This window comes from Schistocerca piceifrons, chromosome 4, assembly GCF_021461385.2.
Source record: "Schistocerca piceifrons isolate TAMUIC-IGC-003096 chromosome 4, iqSchPice1.1, whole genome shotgun sequence".
Classification (NCBI taxonomy): Eukaryota; Metazoa; Arthropoda; class Insecta; order Orthoptera; family Acrididae; genus Schistocerca; species Schistocerca piceifrons.
The window spans coordinates 235,858,085-235,882,301 of NC_060141.1; the positions used below are offsets into that span (position 1 = coordinate 235,858,085).

Sequence of the window (24,217 nt, forward strand, 5' to 3'; positions counted from 1 at the left end):
ATGGAAAGGAAAAAATCAGAAGCCTCTGAAACATGGCATTATAGAATGTATTTCACAGTCTGATGGACTGATTAATTAAGAAACAAAGACATGTTGCAATGAATCGAAAAGAAAGAACGGTTTGGGAAGTATCATGAAATGAGCCACTGCCAACAGTATTAGTTGAAGGGATGGAAGAGGGAAAAAAATCATATATGAATGTAAAGGGTGATCCCATTATGATGTTACAAACTTTCAGGGATGTTGGAGAAGGATAAATGTGTCAACTGACTCTCCATCAGCACCACAGTGTTTTCCCCAGTTGTGTCAATGTTCTTATGATTTTTATTTTGATCTTGGAGTTATGTAACTGAGACAGTCTTAATCATAGGTCAAATTATTTTCCTCAATTGTGCTTTACCATTCCATTCATGCAAGATGATCAGAGATGGAACGTGAGCTCGGAATGAATCAAGACAAGGAAGAAGCATCAGCCATGTGCTTTTCAAAATAAAGATCTTAGCATTTGATATAAGTGATTTAGGGTAACCACTGAAAATTTAGATATGGATGGCAGGAATATGGGTTACAGCACAGTCCAATAACATGCAAATCCAGAGTCTTACCACTCTGTCTAAAATATGTACAACAACAAATGATATAACAACTTTACAGTAACAACATAGCATCCTGCACACCTCATTTTGGTATAATACATTGATTATGATAGTTTTGTCTTACTTTCTGCACGTCTTACCTGCAATTTACTTCCAATATCTTTTCCTTTAGCCACATTGTAGAAGTGCCAATTGCTAACAACTTTCATTTTAATACTTGATAATGTTCCTTCATGATGACTTTTATAATGAATGAATAGAAATAGGCTCACAGCAAACTTAAGAAACGAGTCCCCAAGTGTCTCTAATGTTTCAGAATTGAAAAGGTCGTCACAAGATGCTGCAGTCAAAGCCTAGGACAACAGAAAAAAATCACTATGATTATAGGCATGAGCACTGAGATAAACATACATTTCATAAGCAAACATAACATGCAGGCCTCCAACACACTGAAATCTCGTCAAATAAAATAGTAGTCCTATTTATGACTGCACACTAAAAATGCCAGGCACCATATAAAATTCAGTGACTATATGGGTCATTGCATGTGTGCCCACACTCAAGAATGCACGCGTAACACACACACACACACACACACACACAAAAAGGTTTGCATCTAGCAGTACTCTTTGCTGACACTTCGTAGAACGTGAGTATAGTATGGAAGAGCTGGTACTTACAGGGAAATTTATCAACTTTTTGTTCAACAAGAATGCTGAAGACAGTTTGCAGTTATTGAGGCAATATCTCTAATATGCAAGCAAAAGGACTCAGTATTTGCTAAACAGTTTGAGCCAATTGGGAAGCTTAACATTAACCAAGTGAAATGAGAACTGATAGTACGTAAAGGATGTGTAGGAAGAGCTTGCACTTCTAATAATAAAAAGGGGATCATTTGTTATTTTGATAGGTACACGAGCTGTTTGTTTCTATCAACAAGTAATACAACCATAGAGTATGATGAATGCAGTGCAAATCACAGAAACATAAAGCATGTGCAAGTTAGCATGTGAAAATAATATTAATCTGAGACACAGATTGAAAAAATTAACTACATGCTACTTTAAATTTTGTGCAGTGTGAAGGAGTATCATAAAGAAGACTACTCAGATTAACATAATTAATTTATGAATGTGAGCTGACAATAATCAGTAATAATTGATATCATTCAACCACTGCAAGCAAGTTGTTCAACGCTATCAATTACTACTGACAGGCTATAAAATTTGGTTTACGTTGCATTTAAATGAAAGAATGCAATCAATTATGTGCTATTTATGATTATTAGAAATTAAAAAGAGCACAAGCTCACAATATCATTGACTCATACAAATATTATGTGACATCGCACTTAACATTTAAGATAATTAAACAGTAGTTATATTAAATTAGACATCTACATGGCTATCCTGAAATTCACGATTAAGCGCCTTGCAGAGGGTTCATCATACCACCTTCAACCTATTTTTCTACTCTTCCACTCTTTAACAGTGCGCACGAAAAATGAACACTTAAATCTTTCTGAGAGAGCTCTGATTTGTCTTATTTTATTGCAGTGATCATTTCTCCCTTTGTAGGTGGGTGCCAACAAGATATTTTCACATTCAGAGGAGAAAGTCAGCAATTGAACTTTCATGAGAAGATCCTGCTGCAATGAAAATGTCTTCTTCCCAGCTGCAACCCCAATTTTCATATCACATCCATGGCACCTCTATCCAGTTTTGTGATAATACAAAATGAGTTGCCCTTCTACGAACTTTTTTTATGTCCTCTATCAATCCTATCTGGTAAGAGTCCCACACCTCACAGCAATACTCCACCAGAAGATGGACAAGAGTGGTGTAGACAGTCTCTTCAGTAGAACTGTTAGATTTATGAAGTGTCACATCCCACAACATTATCTATGTGGTTGTTCCAATTTATGTTGTTCACAATCACAATTCCTTAGTATTTAGTTGAACTGAAAGTGTTTATATTTATGTGATTTATCAAGTAACCAAAACTGAACAGATTCCATTTAGTTTTCGTGACAATAACCTCACACTTTTCATTAATGGTCAACTGACACTTTTCACACCACACAGATATCTCGTCTAAATTATTCTGTAACTGGTTTTTGATCTTATGATGATTTTACTAGACTGTAAAAGACAGCATTGTCTGCAAACAATCTAAGATGGCTGCTCAGACTGTCTCTCAAATCATTCATATAGATTAGAAACAGCAGAGGGCCTCTAACACTTCCTTGGGAAACGTCAGATATCACTTCTGTTTTACTCAATGGCTTTCCATCAATTGCTATGAACAGTGACCTTTCACACAAGAAATCATGAATCCAGTGGAACAATTGGCAATTGGGATGAAACTCCATAGGCATGCAATCTGAATAGAGGTCACTTGTGTGGAATGGTATCAAGAGACTTTTGGAAATCTAGAAATATGGAATCAATTTGACACCCTCTTTTGATAACACTGATAACTTTATGAGAATGAAAAGCTTTACTTTGTGAGAATAAAGAGCTAGTTGCATAGCACAAGAACAATATTTTCTGAATCCATGCTGTGTGCCAATAGATGTTTGAACACAGTAACTTTTCCAAAATCCTATAGTAAACAGATGTTAGGAGTAATCTGCTGGGTAACAGTTCCCTACTGCTATTTCCTTTCTTGAATACTGTGTGATCAGTGAAACTTTCCAGTCTTTACATGTGGATCTTTTGGCAGGTGAGCAGTTATATACAACTGATAAGTCTGGAGCCAATGTATCAGCATACTCTGAAAGGAAACTAATGGATGCAGCATCTGGAACACAGGTTTTGTCTTTATTAAATATATAAGCCAACTTACAGAGGGTAGACTGCAGTCCCAACCAATTGCTGGTATTACATATGAATTTGTAAGAACTCTCCTGAGGTGAGGAGTGCGACGAAGGAGAGATGGGGAGCATGATGGCGGGGAAACTGGGAGCGCGACAGTGGACAATACAATCAAACGCAGAAAGTAGTTACTGTCACTACTTCTATTATTTATTCCATCTCAAATCTTATTTCAGCATGTATGTGAAACTTGTGAGGATGACCTGAATCATGTTTTTGTCACAAAGGCAATTTCAGGAAATAGAATTTAGTATTTTGTATTCCTCTCTGTCAACTCACTGGGTTACCGGGTAGACAAAATTGGCCCACTTAGTTGCTAGTTTTTTACTTTCAAATTCAATCAGCACTTTTCCAACAGCTAACACTACATTCAGTTTCATTTCTTTTTGCTTTAGTTTGCCAATGTCTATGCTTAGCTTAAATATGTGATTAAGCTGTCTCTGCTTACAAAGCAACTTTCTAAAGTGGTTATTGAACCACACTGGTTATTTTCAATCATGGACAAACGTCCTATGTACATAGCTTTCTAATCTAAAAATATGAAATTTTTTCACAAAAGAATAATTTTAAATTTAACACCTAAGAACATGTAAATAGCTTCACAGTCCTAGTAAAAAATGGCAGGTATTTCAAAGCACTGGAACCAAACGGGTTTCCAGAAATAGAAGACATACAGGGCAATTGTCACTCTGGGTTTCCCAGGCAGATCATAAAGGATTATTTGAAGACAGACAAAGCAAATCAAGAATAAATAAAAGTTCTATTAACATCGTACATTGGAGCTCTGTCAAACTCAATATTTCTCTCATTTGTTTCACCCCAATGGAGCTCATGATTTGGAAACTATAAACATTTACATTATTATCTTTAACACTGAAAGTGTGTCTACAACTACCGTATATTTCACCATGCTTGTCAGATTTCAAATTGTAAATGATCACCACTCTTCTTTTGAGACAGCTTACATTAAATAAAGAGAAGTGAAACAATGCATGAAACTGTAGCTAACTTACTTGCTCCACATCATTCAGTGTCAAGCCACAGCCCCCAAAATCACTGTTCAGGAGCTGAATGTCACATGCGTTTTCAGGCATTTCATAGTCCAACACAGAACCCTCAGATATTGGAACCTGTTGATGAAAATGAAAATATGACCTTTATCATTTCAGGTGTCTTATCATCACAAGCACAGTGTTCCTGCAATATTGAGGACTTTTCAATGTATCATACATTCATCATCATTAAAATAACTGTACCCACAAGTACCAGATTGATTGCAATCATTGTTGGCGGGCAAGTAGGTGGTACCACACACACAAAATGATTATGCTTTTCAATTAGGAAGGATCAATGTGTTGTGCTGCACAGCCACAAAATGTACAAGCTAATATGGCATCAGGACCCCCAACATTGTGAACACAAGCATCAAGACATGTGGCATGAAGTTGTACAGGTCTGATGCCACTTGCACCTGAGCATGCAGACCCCGCAGACTTGTGGATGGAAGTGATGTCCTGATGACACTCACCAGGGCAATCCACATGTTCTCAATCGGGGAGAGATCGGGCCATGTGGCTCGCTATGGAAGAGTATCTTATGACTATAATATCAATGAGTCACTGTTGGAATCGACAAACTCATACAAATACCTGTGTATAACACTTTGTAGGGATATGGAATGGAATGATCACATAGGTTCAGTCGTGGGTATAGCAGGTGGTAGACTTCAGTTTATTGGTAGAATACTGGGGAAGTGCAATCAGTCTACAAAATAGATCACTTACAAATCACTCTTGCGATCCATCCTACAATATTGTTCATGGGACCCGTACCAGATAGGACTAACAGGGGATATTGAACATTTGCACGGAAGAGCAACATGAATGGTCACAGGTTTGTTTAATCCATGGGAGAGTGTCACAGAGATACTGAAGGAACTGAAACGATAGACACTTGAAGACAGACATAAACTATCCCAAGAAAGTCTATTACCAAAATTTTAAGAACCGGCTTGAAATGGTTACTCTAGGGATATCCTGCAATCCCCTACATATCGCTCACACAGGGATCGTGAAGATAAGGTTAGAGAAATTACTGCATGCACAAGGGCATTTAAACAATCATTCTTCCAATGCTACATACATTGAATGGAACAGGAAGAGACCCTAATATATGGTACAATGGGACGTACCCTCTGCCGCGCACCTCATTGTGGTTTGCAGAATACAGATGCAGATGCAAATGTATCCACAGCTGCAAGGCACACTCAGGAGGTGGCAGCGTTATTAAGATGAGAGTCGTCCTGTTGAAATAGGGCATGGGCATGGGCATTCATGAACACCAGAGCTACCACTTGCAGGACCTCATCCTTGTATCATGCAGCTGCCATGGAGCCCATTAGGAACACTAACAGTGGATGGACACCATAGGATATTGCTCCCCACGTCATCACACTAGGCTGGCAGGATGTCTGACGAGAGACTGTAACATCTCGACAACCTCTTCACTGCACTTGCAGACACAGACCTAGTGGTTGTCACTTCCAAGACAGAAGCAGGACTCATAATTGAAGATGACCTGCAGCCAGTTTGCAGGACCACATGTCTATTTATGTCAATTCTAGGAGAGTTGGGCATGACACTTTGTGGGCGCGAGTGGCAGGTATAACAGTTGGTGTACGGCAACCCTTGCATCATGCAGTTATCTGCCAATGGTACTAGCACTTACAAGATGTTGCACAGAAGGCAGGACAGCTCATTGAAAAGTTCTGATCATTATCATCAGATCTGCTATCACATGGTGGACAATCCTTCAATGTTCCCTTCTTGCAGTGCGTGTTCGATGTTCAGATCCTATATGTGTATCTATATGTGTATGCATGCCTTCCCACATCCATTGTACCAACAACAGGTGATTCTCGTGTCCATATGATCAATGGGGTACGCAATATGACGACGGGACCACCCATCCTCCCACAGCCCCACAATGTGGTCCCTCTCAAACTCGTCCAGCTGGGCAACCTACAGTCATACATGTCGCATTGCTGTAGTGCATATTCAGGTGCTCTTTAGTGATACTATCTGCTGTCATAATGGTCAGCACGGCCATTTGGGGTGCCCTTATGTCAACCAAAGTGCGCAACATTATGGCCTCACCCAGACTCCCCAAATGCACGGCTGACTGTGCAAAAGAAATCATTCGCATATCTAATGGTGTATGGTGTGTACATCGCTAACCAGTTTGCAGTGGATCATTTGGGTCCTTGTGGGTGCAGCTCTTTTTATGATTGATTGTACAATACTGGTTACACAATAAACTTTTAAGAATTACACATATATCACATTTTACACTGTATTTTGCATACTTGTGACAGGGCATCAAAATTTGGTATTTCATTTGTAGCACATTTCTTTACGACTATGACAACTGGGACCACTTGGATCCCACAATGGTATGGCTGGATAGGTGACTTTCAGTGAAACATTATAGATGTCTGCAATTTAATACTTTTGCCACGTATCATGAATATGCAGCATGCATGTCATCCAACATAGTGTAGCAGTGAAGTCACAGCTGGCAACAATCTGCTTCCATCATTTTGAATTCTGTTACCCTGTAGAATCTTCTTTACATAAAATGCTTATATATGTGTCACGTAGAAAGTTGTAAGCCATACTAAGTCACAACTGCAAATTTGTCACTGAAGTATAAAATGTATCTATTATTATAATCCACAGATTTTGTAAATTTGTACCATGAGATGAGTAAGTCACAAGTCGCAATATTTGTCAATATATTGTGATTTCATTAACCTCTATCATTGGAATACAAACTACATTTATAAATTGGCAGACATTGATGTTTGAACAGCGTTCTGTCACTGGAATCCATGTTAAAGAATAAAAAGTCTGCTGCTGAAACTCATCCAAGTTCATCACGGACGACGGCATGGGCGTCAATACATCACCCAAATCCTTTTTTGAGGATTTTGAAATTAGGAAGTGATTTGTTCTGAGGACTACTTAAGACAGGTGATGAAAACTGGTTCCTCAATACAAGCTTGAAACAAAATGCCAGATTATGGATGGCAGCACTTGGGTTTTGCAAAAATTACTATCTGTTGGGACAGTTATGGGCAGTATCTTCTGTGATGTGAGGATTGCATTCTTGTGGATCTTCTTGTACCTAGTCTAACCATAAATGCTATCCACTGCAATCACAAATTTTTTAAGCTCTGTTGTGACTCCAAATAAGCACACTGGGAGAAAGACCATCCTGCAGCATAATAATGCGCTACCCTTCATTGCTCATGTCATTGTGGAGAAAATTAGGTTTCTGAATGGCAAAGTCTCCTGAATTCTCCATACAGTTCAAAATTGGCACCCTCTTTTGCAAAAGAACAACTGGGAGCCATGGCCATGAGATACTGGAGAACACCGAGAAAGTCATGTGTCAATACCTTACAGCATATAATGTAAATGGATAGATAAAAAAGCTACTCACCAAGCAGTGGCAGGGGAAAACATACACAAAAGGGTTTAACTTTTACAAGCTTTTGAGCCTGTGGTTCCTTCTACTGGCAGAAGAGTTGAAGGGGAAGGAACAGGGGTGAAGGAAAAGGACTGGAGAGGTTTATCGAAAGTGGTAAAGTTCAGAAAAATCACCCAAAACCCCAGATCAAGGGAGTCTTATCAGATGGGATGAGATGGACAGACTGATTGTTGGGGACTCCACCAGATGACATTTGAAAACCTGAGAGCTAAAAGGTGGAAGACATGGTAAGTTGTAAGACAGAGACCTCTACTAAAACATCATGCATGAGTTAATAAGAGTGAAAAGCTAAGTGCATTGTATGTAACAGAGGTGGGAGGGGGACAGTGAAAAATGAAAGATGTAGGAAACTAAATGGAGTGAAGAAAGCAGCAGTTACTGTGACAAAATGGGACATAGAAGGAATTAACAAAATTAAGGCCAGTGGGTGACGAGAACCAAGGACATGTTATAATGTTAGTTCCCACCTGCGGAGTTCTGAGAAACTGGTGTCTGGGACAAGAATCCAGATAGCACATGTGGTGAAACACACACCAAGGTCATGACTGTCGTGTTGTACAGCATGCTCTGCAACAGGATATTGTGTGTTGCCTGAATAAACCCTCTGCCTATGTCCATTTATCCTGACTGATAACTGGGTGGTAGTCAAGCTGAAGTAAAAGGCCAAACAGTGTTTACATAACAGCTGATATATGACGCGTCGTTTCACACGTGGCTCTCCCCTTGATAGTATGTTTTTCCAGATACTGGGCTAGAATAGGTAGTGGTAGGAGGGTGCATAGGGCAAGTCTTGCAGCAGGGATGGCCACAGGGGTAGGAGCCATAGGGTAGGGAGATGGGTGCACAAGGAGCATAGGGTCTGACAAGGATATTGCGGAGATTGGGAGGGTGACGAAAAGTTGTTCCACATGTGGTGCGCAAAATCTCAGGCAGAATGGATCTCATTTCAGGGCATGATTTTAGGAAAACATGGCTTTGTCAAAGTATCTGATTACTACATTCAATCCCAGGATAATACTGGTTGACAAGTGGTGTGCTCCGAAGTTGTTTTTTGGAGGGATCAGCAGTACCAGGATTGGATGTGGTGATCCGAGAAATTTTCTGACCTGTCTATTTTTTGCTATTCCCCCTCCTACCTCTGTTGCATACAATGCACTTAGCTTTTCACTCTTATTAACTCACGCATGATGTTTTAGTAGTAGTCTCTGCCTTATATCTTACTGTGTCTCCCACCATTAAACTCTCACGTTTTCAAATCTCGTCTGGTGCAGTCCCCAACAATCAGTCTTTCCTTCTCATCCCGTCAGGTAAGTCTCCCCTGACCTGAGGTTCTGGGTGACTTTCCTGAACTTTACCTGTTTCCATAAACCTCTCCATTCCTTTTCCTTCAGCCCTGTTTCTTCCCTTCAACGCTTCTGCCAGAAAAAGGAACCACTGGCTCTGAAAGCTTGTAAAAGTTAAACCCTTTTGTGTGTGTGTGACCTGCCGCCGCCACTTGGTAAGTGTGATTATTTTCGTTGTAATACTTTACAACAGCCGGAAAGGGTCTCTAATACAGCAGACTGTTCACAGAACAGTATGGAAAATGTATATCAAGAAACAAGACTACATAGAAAAGCAACAGAAACAACTTCAGATTAATAGAGTGTATATGGTCAGGCTAAAAAATAAAAATCAATATTCATTTAACATACCATGAGTTATAGTATAACCCTCATATTAGTGGAGTAAATTACAGGTCACTCATAAATAGGATAGCTCACTGTTCAAAAGCCAGCTCAGCCCCCCCTGTACTGAGCAATGTGGGAATAAAAGGATTCTTTCAAGTTGCAAATATTGTGAGACTTTATCTTGAGCAAACAATAACAGCACAAGGACATTGCTGGTATATGTATCACATACAGAAAAATTGTAAATCTTCTCACAAGCTAACAAGTCGCACAAACTGACTAACTCAAGATTTATGTATGTAGAGTATGCAGCAAAATAATCACAGACAGCAATATAATTTCATGAACAGCAAAGTTGCCACTCACCATATAGCAGAGACGCTGAGTTACAGATAGGCACAGCAAAATGACTGTCACAAATAAGCTTTTGGTCAGAAAGGCCTTTGTCAAAAAAAGATGACACACACACACACACACACACACACACTGCAGTCTCTGGCAACTGAAGCCACCACTGTTACATCCATCCTGGATTTTCCATTGGACAATATAATTTCAAGTAACTGACTATGTTGTCAAAACAGAGACATGCATCTCACATAACTTCACATAACTTTTTCACTAGCACAAGTGACAATAACAATAACACAACAGAAAATTGCCAATATAAGCAAATGCCAATTCTGTAGGTATTATTTTATTACATCAAATTTACTGTGTATTTTGTGTTCTTAATGTAAGCACATTTGTGAATGAGAATCGAAAACATAGCACAATGAGGTAAGACACAAATTGTTATAATAGAAGAACCAGAATATCATTTGACACAGACAGACTAATAAAAGTGCTATGCATCACAGCCAACGTGGTGCTGGAAGAGATTGTCACATGACATAAGGCGTAGTAAAAAACTTTTTAAGTACTAGTTAAATTTTTTCAGAATTATAGATTTCGTTATTTGATCCATGTTGGCATTCTATCCTTTTCCTGATTTTGTCATTATTCTATCCTGGAATTTGCTTTGTTTGACTTAGTGGTAGTAAATACTTATTAGAAAATATATGGGGTATAATATCTGATCTGCAATTATTTTAGTAAGTATGCCAATATTTTTTTCAGTATGATTTTGATAATGTGAACATACAGTGTGTGTGTGTGTGTGGAGGGGGGGTGGGGGGGGGGGGAGGGTTGGCTGTATGTGTGAACGTGTACTCCTGCTACAAAAACGAGCTAGTATCTTGTGGCACCTCCCATCACCTCCACCTGTAGCAGCAGATGACAGGCTGCACAGACCAAAAAGCAGTGATCAGTGAATCACCTGCCAGCCAAGGTACCACTGCACTCCCCCAGCACCCTTAGGTCGGCCGTGCTCTTGTAGCTCACCTGTGGTGCAATGCCACATGGCATGCGTCGCCACCTGGGGGCACACCTGCCGATGAACACACAAACAGCAGGACTCTTACCGTGCACCCACTGTCAGAGTTTGTCACTGTTAGTTAAATAAGAGGAGTGATACTGCATTTTCCACACTGCCTCCCCAAGCTGTGTGAGCTCCATGTGCTTCTGCTGACTGCGGCCACACAAAGTCTGATCCTGGATGCCTGATTTGTATCCCTAGTGTTAGCACCTGGAATACTGCACTCATTGCGATGTAAACAGTGCAGTAAAGTGAAGTGTGCCCCAGGAGTACCATGCAGTTTATTATTATTCCATCCCCGGCCATTTTGGCACCCATTTGCCACCAAGCACACCACTGAAGCGAGTTTTCATGCACCATGAGGCAGTGTTGAACAAAGGCTATAAGCCATTCATGGTCCACCGTGTCCAGAGACTTCACCAAGAGTGAGGGTCCTCCTTGGTTAAGAGGTAGTAACTTGTTAAATACACTCCTGGAAATGGAAAAAAGAACACATTGACACCGGTGTGTCAGATCCACCATACTTGCTCCGGACACTGCGAGAGGGCTGTACAAGCAATGATCACACGCACGGCACAGCGGACACACCAGGAACCGCGGTGTTGGCCGTCGAATGGCGATAGCTGCGCAGCATTTGTGCACCGCCACCGTCAGTGTCAGCCAGTTTGCCGTGGCATACGGAGCTCCATCGCTGTCTTTAACACTGGTAGCATGCTGCGACAGCATGGACGTGAACCGTATGTGCAGTTGACGGACTTTGAGCGAGGGCGTATAGTGGGCATGCGGGAGGCCGGGTGGACGTACCGCCGAATTGCTCAACACGTGGGGTGTGAGGTCTCCACAGTACATCGATGTTGTCGCCAGTGGTCGGCGGAAGGTGCACATGCCCGTCGACCTGGGACCGGACCGCAGCGACGCACGGATGCACGCCAAGACCGTAGGATCCTACGCAGTGCCGTAGGGGACCGCACCGCCACTTCCCAGCAAATTAGGGACACTGTTGCTCCTGGGGTATCGGCGAGGACCATTCGCAACAGTCTCCATGAAGCTGGGCTCCGGTCCCGCACACCGTTAGGCCATCTTCCGCTCACACCACAACATCGTGCAGCCCGCCTCCAGTGGTGTCGCGACAGGCGTGAATGGAGAGACGAATGGAGACGTGTCGTCTTCAGCGATGAGAGTCGCTTCTGCCTTGGTGCCAATGATGGTCGTATGCGTGTTTGGCGCCGTGCAGGTGAGCGCCACAATCAGGACTGCATACGACCGAGGCACACAGGGCCAACACCCGGCATCATGGTGTGGGGAGCGATCTCCTACACTGGCCGTACACCACTGGTGATCGTCGAGGGGACACTGAATAGTGCACGGTACATCCAAACCGTCATCGAACCTATCGTTCTACCATTCCTAGACCGGCAAGGGAACTTGCTGTTCCAACAGGACAATGCACGTCCGCATGTATCCCGTGCCACCCAACGTGCTCTAGAAGGTGTAAGTCAACTACCCTGGCCAGCAAGATCTCCGGATCTGTCCCCCATTGAGCATGTTTGGGACTGGATGAAGCGTCGTCTCACGCGGTCTGCTCGTCCAGCACGAACGCTGGTCCAACTGAGGCGCCAGGTGGAAATGGCATAGCAAGCCGTTCCACAGGACTACATCCAGCATCTCTACGATCGTCTCCATGGGAGACTAGCAGCCTGCATTGCTGCGAAAGGTGGATATACACTGTACTAGTGCCGACATTGTGCGTGCTCTGTTGCCTGTGTCTATGTGCCTGTGGTTCTGTCAGTGTGATCATTTGATGTATCTGACCCCAGGAATGTGTCAATAAAGTTTCCCCTTCCTGGGGCAATGAATTCACAGTGTTCTTATTTCAATTTCCAGGAGTGTATTACTGTAGTTGTTAACTTCTAGGGATAATATCTCCAAACCAGCTCATGTCGTTCTTTCTGGACATCCTGTTATTTATTGTTATCTTTGTTAATTAGTGCACTACTATAGGCATGTATGCCCCCTAGGGGCTCAGAAGGGAACCTAAATTGTTTCTTCAGTCTGAATAATTAGGTGAATGTATTTTCTCTGACTAAAATGTTAGTTAACAGTGTAACTTGAAACAGTATCTACAACCTTTACATTTGTGTTATTTGCCATGTAAGCAAAATTTAATGGAATTTTTTAGTACTCGTACAGATTACTTCACACTATTTACTGCTTAGGTTCAATTGCCACTTTACACACCATGACAATATCATGTCTAAAGCATTTTGTAATATGTTTACATCATCTGATAATTTTACTGGAAAGTAAATGACAGTATCATCTGCAATAAATCTTAAAAGTCCTGCTTAGACTGCCTCTTAACTCAGCAGATGGTCTATAACATTTCCTTAGGGAACCCCAGGTGTAACTTCAGTTTCACCAGATGGCTTCTCATCAATTACTATAAACATCTCTTTGGAACTTCTACCAGATTAGGAAAGAGTTTCATTGTTGAAGCTACTAAAAGCACCTTGCATTTAAGCACACATACTAAGTTTTGAGCATTTGAAAACTGTTGCCTATCTTCCAGATTTTATTCTTTCAAATCTGCCTTGTTTCTGCAATAGTGTGCACAGACAACAGTGGTCTCTTGAACAACTGATGGAATTTCATAAAAGGACATTCATTCCTGGCAGAATAAAATTCAAACGTCGAAGTGAAATCGGATTAAATAGTAATCACTAGTACAAGAAGTGAATATGTGCACCATCCAAGTTCTGTTACTTTGGAATTTATCTTCCATTTGGACTCAACAAATTCTATGCAAGTTTCATGTTATGTCAGTTTTATAATCAATACTATTGCTTCTAATGATGCATATGTGATGCATAACATAATGGCTTTTTGGAAAACATACAGTTCTATTTCGATTCATTTCTATGCAATTTCTGTACCTTCCACTGTTGACCGAGTTAGGTTCGAGAGATGCTTTTCGCATGATGTTGAAATATCGCTGTAGTCATTATTATTCTACTCACTGACTATTTGCATGTACAGTGTAAACAGCACAACCACCATTTTATGAAACCCACTTCTTTGATGGACCGAGATAGCTGCTTCTGCTAGAGTCAGCTTCTAAACAAGATTTTGCATGGTAATATAATTGTGAATTAATAAAGACTATGCAGTGTGAACTTAAATTTAATGATCCTTATCAATGAAGTACTTAAGGAATACTAATAGTAATTCAACCGTGAATAATTCAAAATATATGTATAAGTTTTGTGACCAAATCTGGAAGGCCAAAATTTCATAGTTGTTACTCCAACTAATTTCTATTCTGCTGATACCTGTTACACAAGTCACATGTAAACATTCAGATTATTCAAATTAAAGCCTACGATTATTATAAATCTTTTAAATTGCAACTAACAATATATGAGATGGGAGTTATTGTCATACTGTTTACTAGTACTTGGAAACAAAGCACAGTTTTTGCTACTCTTGTAGTAGATGAAATTTTATAACAGTGCCTAGCAAGTGCTATTGTACCAAAATGAATTTCTTTAAATGACATTATGCTCTGACAACCACAATTGCATTATTTCTCACACCGAACACGTTTCAGTTCATTTTCTTTGTACATTTACTCACTTTGACAGCTCAACGCTAAGCAAACGTAAATAAACAAAACCGAAGTTAATTTTCAACTGTGTTTAGCATTAAGTCAAGCCTCGATCCCACCCTAAGCTGATTGCGGTACCACACACAAGGACCTCTATGAGCAGAGGAACCCTGCAATAGGAGTTGCATGATAACACCTGCCTCCAAATTGCCAGTTGGATGGGGCCTACGCTTCAACGATTTGGTTTGTAAACACTGCAAACTTCCATACACCCCAGATTGTTCACCGTGTGATTTTTGCATTGTTGGTGACCTGAAGAAAGATATGCGTGGATGTCGGTTCCAGTCAGACAAAGAAGTGGAAGAGAGGGTGCGGTTGTGGATCCGTCAGTGGCCAAAAATGTTCTACGAAACAGAAATTGATCGCCCCTTTTCCCAGTTCGATAAATTTGTAAAGTTGTAGAATTTTGGAACACGTATTATGTTCGAGTATAATGACTTTCCTGGAGACTAGAAATCTACTCTGTAGGAATCAGCATGGGTTTCGAAAAAGACGGTCGTGTGAAACCCAGCTCGCACTATTCGTCCACGAGACTCAGAGGGCCATAGACATGGGTTCACAGGTAGATGCTGTGTTTCTTGACTTCCGCAAGGCGTTTGATACAGTTCCCCACAGTCGTTTAATGAACAAAGTAAGAGCATATGGACTATCAGACCAATTGTGTGATTGGATTGAAGAGTTCCTAGATAACAGAACGCAGCATGTCATTCTCAATGGAGAGAAATCTTCCGAAGTAAGAGTGATTTCAGGTGTGCCGCAGGGGAGTGTCGTAGGACCGTTGCTATTCACAATATACATAAATGACCTTGTTGATGACATCAGAAGTTCACTGAGGCTTTTTGCAGATGATGCTGTGGTGTATCGAGAGGTTGTAACAATGGAAAATTGTACTGAAATGCAGGAGGATCTGCAGCGAATTGACGCATGGTGCAGGGAATGGCAATTGAATCTCAATGTAGACAAGTGTAATGTGCTGCGAATACATATTTAGTTACAAAATAGCAGGTCAGCAACTGGAAGCAGTTAATTCCATGTATTATCTGAGAGTACGCATTAGGATTGATTTAAAATGGAATGATCATATAAAGCTGAGCGTCGGTAAAGCAGATGCCAGACTGAGATTCATTGGAAGAATCCTAAGGAAATGCAATCCGAAAACAAAGGAAGTAGGTTACAGTACGCTTGTTCGCCCACTGCTTCAATACTGCTCAGCGGTGTGGGATCCGTACCAGATAGGGTTGATAGAAGAGATAGAGAGGATCCAACGGAGAGCAGCGCGCTTCGTTTCAGGATCATTTAGTAATCGTGAAAGCGTTATGGAGATGATAGATAAACTCCAGTGGAAGACTCTGCAGGAGAGACGCTCAGTAGCTCGGTACGGGCTTTTGTTAAAGTTTCGAGAACATACCTTCACCAAAGAGTCCAGCAGTATATTGCTCCCTCCTACGTATATCTCGCGAAGAGACCATGAGGATAAAATCAGAGAGATTAGAGCCCACACAGAAGCATACAGACAATCCTTCTTTCCACGAACAATACGAGACTGGAATAGAAGGGAGAACCGATAGAGGTACTCAGGGTACCCTCCACCACACACCGTCAGGTGGCTTGTGGAGTATGGATGTAGATGTAGATGTCTTAACACGTGTGGTGATTACTTTTGAATGGAATTATTTTATCGCCTCATTGTGGCAGGTGTTCCTGTGTTCCTATTTTCAGTTGACTGCCCCTTATACATGAAAATACATAAGGCTAAAGGGGGTAAAACACAAAAGAACAAAACAGAGAAATGAAACTGATATGCAAATTTTCCGTTTCATAAATCTTCAATAATGATTATTATTTTCTAAATCTGAATAACCACTGAGCAATAGTTTCCACAGACAGCATTCAACAATGACATAATGTATTAAAAACAATGTATACATAAAATATGATAATGACAACAACTAATCATGAGTGATATGAATTTTACATGGGTTTAATAGAAAATTCTGAAAGAAGGCATACCATTTGACAGAGTTCATATGCTGCCGCCAGAACAGTAAGTTTATGGAGGACTGATGGCAAGAGATGAATTTTAAGACAAAGAGCTGCAGACAGTGGAATAATATCACACAATTCAGGATTGAAATAGCTCCTCCTCTTTTGTGCATTTTTCTTCTGCCGTCTGCTGTAAATAAATCTTGCATTAATTTCTGCATAAATAAGTAACAAAAACATATCAATAAATTATGAGAAAGAATTGCTGGCCAGTGCCAAAATTTGTAGTGTGCTGACAGAATACATAAAAGTGAATGTTATACACCTCCTAGCTTGTATATCAACAAAAATACACAATATTTGAAAATGAGATATAATTAAATAGATAGAAAAAAAATCTACTCACCTTGCAGTGTAGGTGAAAACAGGTGTAAAAGATATAGAAATGTGCTAGTTTTCAGAGCCAGTGGCTCCTCCTTCAGGCAGAAGTGTTGAATGGAAAGGAAGAGGGATGAAGGAAAAGGACTGGCAAGGTTTAGGAAATGGGGACAAACACAGAAAATTCGACCTGAACCCAGGGCAAGGGAGACTTATTGGATGGGATGAAGAGGAATCAATGACCATTTGTACCTGGCACCAGGTGAGATTTGGAAACACGAGAACTTGAAGGTGGAAGACAGGATAATAATTAAGATGGAGATTACTGAAAAAACACCGTGCATTAGTCGATAAGAGCAGAAAGGGAAATGTATTACACGAAGACTAATCAGAAAGTAACAAACAGTTTGAAATAAAAAATTAACGATACAGAAAAATACCACATATGGAAAGTGCTGGCTAAGAATTACAAATTTTTTTAAGAATAAAGGAAATGACTCACTGAAAGGCAGAAGTGCTGCATCATTGATAGGTACACAAACAAAAGGTACAGTGCTTTCCTAGTTTTCGGAATGAACTTCCTTTTTCGAGATGGTAAGAAAACACACACAAACACACACACACACAGCACATGCCTATCTCCCTACACTGTCAACTGCTCAGTCAACTGAGCACAATGTAGGGTGACAGGCGTGTATATACCAGGTGTACTGGTATGAAATGAGTGTACTTTTTCTTTTTCTTTTTTTTTTTTTAATGAAACACTAATTTTGAATTGAAAAGTAAAAACATTTTATTCAAAGTACTGACCATTGCTTGCTATACATTTTGACCACCTTTCTGGCAATTTGTAGACACCACGCCAATAGAAATGTTCGTCTTTTGAAGCAAACCAATCAGACACCCAATTTTCGACTTCTTCGTACAAATCAAAGTGTTCCTCGGCCAATGCGTGTCCAATTGATGAAAACAAATGGTAGCCGGAAGGGGTCAAGTCTGGTGAATACGGTGGGTGGGGTAGCAGCTCCCAGCCAAGTGTTTTGATTGTATCCTGAACCAGTTTTGCTTTGTGTGCAGGTGCATTGTCATGTAAAAAAAATACTTTGCCATGTCTTCTGGCCCATTCTGGTCTTTTTTCGATCAATGCATAGTTCAAATTGATCATTTGCTGTCTGTAGTGATTAGTATTTACAGTTTCACCAGGTTTTAGAAGCTCAAGATACACCACACCTTTCTGATTCCACCAAACACACAGCATTGTCTTCTTGCTGAACCGATCTGGTTTTGCAGTCGATGTTGATGGTTGTCCCGGATTAACCAATGATTTTTCCCTCTTAGGATTCTTAAAATAAATCCATTTTTCATCGCCAGTAACAATTTGATACAAAATTGACTTTCTTTCATGTCTTTGAAGCAAAATTTGACAAATAGTTTTTCGGTTTTCCATCTGTCTTTCATTCAATTCATGTGGCAACCATTTTCCGCACTTTTGGACTTTTCCCATAGCTTTCAAACGGTCAGAAATTGTTTGTTGTGCAACATTTAGCAGTGCTGTCATTTGCTTCTGACTCAAAGTATCATCTTCATCCAATATTGCTTCCAATTCGGCGTCTTCGAACTTTTTTGGTGGTCTTCCACGTTCTTCCTTTATTACATCAAAATTATTATTTCTGAACCATTGAAACCATCTTTTGCATGTTGCTTCTGATAGAGCATGATCACCATATGCCTCGACAAGCATTCGATGCGACTCTGCAGCACTTTTTCCAAATGAAAACAAAAAATTAATGCTTTCCGCAAATCATCACTTTCTGGTACATAATTCGACACTGTTAATACGATGAAAACATACGATGTTGTTTATTCCATGACTTGATGTATACTAAATATCTTTGACAGATGTCATACCAACCAAACAAAAACAAAAAATTAAGGCTCGTTCACAACAAATATTCCCTATCGACACATTTGTATCTTAACACTCATTTCATACTGGTGCACCTGATATATATATCTAAAAACAAAGATGATGAGACTTACCAAACAAAAGCGCTGGCAGGTCGATAGACACACAAACAAACACAAAAAATGGTTCAAATAGCTCTGAGCACTATGGGACTCAACTGCTGAGGTCATTAGTCCCCTAGAACTTAGAACTAGTTAAACCTAACTAACCCAAGGACATCACAAACATCCATGCCCGAGGCAGGATTCGAACCTGCGACCGTAGCGGTCTTGCGGTTCCAGACTGCAGCGCCTTTAACCGCACGGCCACTTCGGCCGGCAAACAAACACAAACATACACACAAAATTCAAGCTTTCGCAACAAACGGTTGCTTCATCAGGAAAGAGGGAAGGAGAGGGAAAGACGAAAGGATGTGGGTTTTAAGGGAGAGGGTAACGAGTCATTCCCATTCTGGGAGCGGAAAGACTTACCTTAGGGGGAAAAAAGGACAGGTATACACTCGCACACACGCACATATCCATCCACACATACAGACACAAGCAGACATATTTAAAGACAAAGAGTTTGGGCAGAGATGTCAGTCGAGGCAGAAGTGTAGAGGCAAAGAAGTTGTTGAAAGACAGGTGAGGTATGAGTGGCGGCAACTTGAAATTAGCGGAGATTGAGGCCTGGCGGATGACGAGAAGAGAGGATATACTGAAGGGCAAGTTCCCATCTCCGGAGTTCGGGTAGGTTGGTGTTGGTGGGAAGTATCCAGATAACCCGGACGGTGTAACACTGAGCCAAGATGTGCTGGCTGTGCACCAAGGCATGTTTAGCCACAGGGTGATCCTCATTACCAACAAACACTGTCTGCCTGTGTCCATTCATGCGAATGGACAGTTTGTTGCTGGTCATTCCCACATAGAATGCATCACAGTGTAGGTAGGTCAGTTGGTAAATCACGTGGGTGCTTTCACACGTGGCTCTGCCTCTGATCATGTACACCTTCCGGGTTACAGGACTGGAGTAGGTGGTGGTGGGAGGGTGCATGGGCCAGGTTTTGCATCGGGGGCGGTTACAAGGATAGGAGCCAGAGGGTAGGGAAGGTGGTTTGGGGATTTCATAGGGATGAACTAACAGGTTACGAAGGTTAGGTGGACGGCGGAAAGACACTCTTGGCGGAGTGGGGAGGATTTCATGAAGGATGGATCTCATTTCAGGGCAGGATTTGAGGAAATCGTATCCCTGCTGGAGAGCCACATTCAGAGTCTGGTCCAGTCCCGGAAAGTATCCTGTCACAAGTGGGGCACTTTTGTGGTTCTTCTGTGGGGGATTCTGGGTTTGAGGGGACGAGGAAGTGGCTCTGGTTATTTGCTTCTGTACCAGGTCGGGAGGGTAGTTGCGGGATGCGAAAGCTGTTTTCAGGTTGTTGGTGTAATGATTCAGGGATTCCGGACAATGATTGATGCCATGTCCTTATACACAAATATTCCGCACGTCTAGGGCCTCGCTGCGATGGAGCATTTCCTTTCACGCCGATCACCTGCCACCCTACCTAAAACCTCTTTCCTCATCACCTTAGCCAGCTTCATCCTGACCCACAATTTCTTCACTTTTGAGGGCCAGACATACCAACAATTAAAGGGATCAGCCATGGGCACCAGGATGGCCCCCTCGTACGCCAACCTATTCATGGGTCGCTTAGAGGAAGCCTTCTTGGTTACCCAAGTCTGCCAACCCAAAGTTTGGTACAGATTTATTGATGACATCTTCATGATCTGGACTCACAGTGAAGAAGAACTCCAGAATTTCCTCTCCAACCTCAACTCCTTTGGTTCCATCAGTTTCACCTGGTCCTACTCCAAATCCCATGCCACTTTCCTTGACGTTGACCTCCACCTGTCCAATGGCCAACTTCACACGTCCGTCCACATCAAACCCACCAACAAGCAACAGTACCTCCATTATGACAGCTGCCACCCATTCCACATCAAACGGTCCCTTCCCTACAGCCTAGGTCTTCGTGGCAAACGAATCTGCTCCAGTCCGGAATCCCTGAATCATTACACCAACAACCTGAAAACAGCTTTCGCATCCCGCAACTACCCTCCCGACCTGGTACAGAAGCAAATAACCAGAGCCACTTCCTCGTCCCCTCAAACCCAGAATCCCCCACAGAAGAACCACAAAAGTGCCCCACTTGTGACAGGATACTTTCCGGGACTGGACCAGACTCTGAATGTGGCTCTCCAGCAGGGATACGATTTCCTCAAATCCTGCCCTGAAATGAGATCCATCCTTCATGAAATCCTCCCCACTCCGCCAAGAGTGTCTTTCCGCCGTCCACCTAACCTTCGTAACCTGTTAGTTCATCCCTATGAAATCCCCAAACCACCTTCCCTACCCTCTGGCTCCTATCCTTGTAACCGCCCCCGATGCAAAACCTGCCCCATGCACCCTCCCACCACCACCTACTCCAGTCCTGTTACCCGGAAGGTGTACACGATCAGAGGCAGAGCCACGTGTGAAAGCACCCACGTGATTTACCAACTGACCTGCCTACACTGTGATGCATTCTATGTGGGAATGACCAGCAACAAACTGTCCATTCGCATGAATGGGCACAGGCAGACAGTGTTTGTTGGTAATGAGGATCACCCTGTGGCTAAACATGCCTTGGTGCACAGCCAGCACATCTTGGCTCAGTGTTACACCGTCCGGGTTATCTGGATACTTCCCACCAACACCAACCTACCCGAACTCCGGAGATGGGAACTTGCCCTTCAGTATATCCTCTCTTCTCGTCATCCGCCAGGCCTCAATCTCCGCTAATTTCAAGTTGCCGCCACTCATACCTCACCTGTCTTTCAACAACTTCTTTGCCTCTACACTTCTGCCTCGACTGACATCTCTGCCCAAACTCTTTGTCTTTAAATATGTCTGCTTGTGTCTGTATGTGTGGATGGATATGTGCGTGTGTGCGAGTGTATACCTGTCCTTTTTTCCCCCTAAGGTAAGTCTTTCCGCTCCCGGGATTGGAATGACTCCTTACCCTCTCCCTTAAAACCCACTTCCTTTCGTCTTCCCCTCTCCTTCCCTCTTGTCTGATGAGGCAACAGTTTGTTGCGAAAGCTTGAATTTTGTGTGTATGTTTGTGTGTCTATCGACCTGCCAGCGCTTTTGTTCGGTAAGTCACCTCATCTTTGGTTTTATATATAATTTTTCCCACGTGGAATGTTTCCTTCCATTATATATATATATATATATGCAAGGAATGTCTTCACTGCTGGGAAGAATTTGTAGTCACTCGGCACCAAATCTGAGCTATATGATTGATGATCAAACACCTCCCATATAAAACCAAATATGAGCTCTTGAGTATGATTGGCTGTGTGTAGATGTGTGTTGTCATGAAGAAATGAAAGTTTTGCAGTAAGTTTTCCCTGACACTTCCTTTTTGTCAACTGTCTTAACTTTGAGAGTGTTTGAAGGTATCTCTCGAGTTAACTGTTGTGCCACTGTCAAGGAAATCTACAACAATCTCTTGGAAGAATTTGCGCATCCCCATTCCATCAGCTGCCTTCTTGTTTCACAAATGAAGTCTCATCCCCAGTTACAATACAATCAATAACTTAAAAAACTGTGAGGACAGGTTGTGAGTTGTGCTTGGGTAGCTCAGATGGTAGAGCACTTGCCCGTGATAGGCAAAGGTCCCGAGCTCGAGTCTCGGTCTGGCACACAGTTTTAATCTGCCAGGAAGTTTCATATCAGTGCACAGTCTGCTGCAGAGTGAAAATCTCATTCTGGAAACATCCCCCAGGCTGTGACTAAGCCATGTCTCTGCAACATCCTTTCTTCCAGGACTGCTAGTTCTGCAAGGTTCGCAGAAGAGCTTCTGTGAAGTTTGGAAGGTAGGAGACGAGGTCTGGCAGAATTGAAGGTGTGAGGACTGGTCGTGAGTTGTGCTTGGGTAGCTCAGATGGTAGAGCACTTGCCAGCGGAAGGCAAAGATCCCAAGTTCGAGTCTCAGTCCGGCACACAGTTTTAATCTGACAGGAAGTTTCGTATCAGTGCACACTCTGCTGCAGAGTGAAAATCTCATTCTGCCAATCGATAACTTCATTATCGTTTTTCTCTTAACCTTGGAGGAAGGTCAGTGTTGCAGCCAGTCTCTCTATTTTGTAGTCTTCCGTTAGGATTTTGGGAAACCAATTAATACAAAATTTGTTGCAACTGAGCTTCTCCACCATAATTTCATGCACCAAACTGCATGAAATTTGGGTAAAATATTATAAAAGTTTCGTAAATGTGAAATGACAATTCTCACAAATTCTGTAATTGATTTTCATCACAAGTTTGTCAGTCACAAAGCTAGGCCTACACTGCGGTCCTTATCATGAATGCAGGTATGGCAATTTTTAAAATCGATGCAATATTTCCTCAATCAGCTTTCACTCATTATTCCTTTTCCATACATATCACAAAGGTCATGATAAATTTCAATTGGTTTGCACTTATTCACCAATGAAAACCTAATCACAGAACGCACCTCATAAGCAGTGGGATTATTTATTGCAGCTCATGTTTTAATACGTCACAGATAGCAAAGTAGCAACAACACAGACCACGCTCTACCACTCCTGGATGCAGTCTTTCCTTTTCATCAAATCCAGTAAGACACCCCTGATCTGAGACAAATTTTCCTTAACACTCCCCTCCCCATTTCCTAAACCTCATCAGTCCTTTTTCTTAATCCCTCTTCCTTTTCCTTCAACCCTTCTGCCACGTGAAGGAGCCAATGGCTCCAAAAGCTTGCAGATTTCCATATCTTTTATATGCATTTTCTCCTACATAGACTTCCTTGCTTTTGGAACTACACTTCCTCAAGGAGGAGAACCCAGGATCATAGGAACGCACTTGTCTCCTCATCCTCTCTTCAGTTGAGTGCCCTTATCCTCCTCCTTTTTTCCTTCCCCTACCCCACACTCCTCTTCCCAAAGCTATGGAAGATGTACCATTAATGGACAATACAGCAACATGAAATTGTAATGATGACTGAAAATAAGTTCACTTAACCTGAAGTGGAAAGTATATAAAAATAGGCACTCACAGTAGGACACATGCACTCTCCCTC

At 41.7% G+C, this 24,217-nt stretch overlaps 1 protein-coding gene across 7 annotated transcripts in view; it reads right to left on the reverse strand.

Annotated features, from left to right (window-relative positions):
• LOC124795481 (endoribonuclease Dicer-like) overlaps positions 1-24,217 on the reverse strand; it is a 428,130-nt gene that overhangs the window by 60,936 nt on the left and 342,977 nt on the right. For 6 of the 7 annotated variants that reach the window (XM_047259520.1, XM_047259524.1, XM_047259519.1 and 3 more), the window contains exons 17-19: positions 16,785-16,947; positions 4,486-4,602; positions 737-949 (exon numbers count right to left, since the gene is read on the reverse strand). In XM_047259520.1, the coding sequence (XP_047115476.1) occupies positions 737-949; positions 4,486-4,602; positions 16,785-16,947 (493 nt within the window). The remainder of the gene's footprint in view (positions 1-736; positions 950-4,485; positions 4,603-16,784; positions 16,948-24,217) is intronic. The other variant, XM_047259523.1, reaches the window with a different exon arrangement.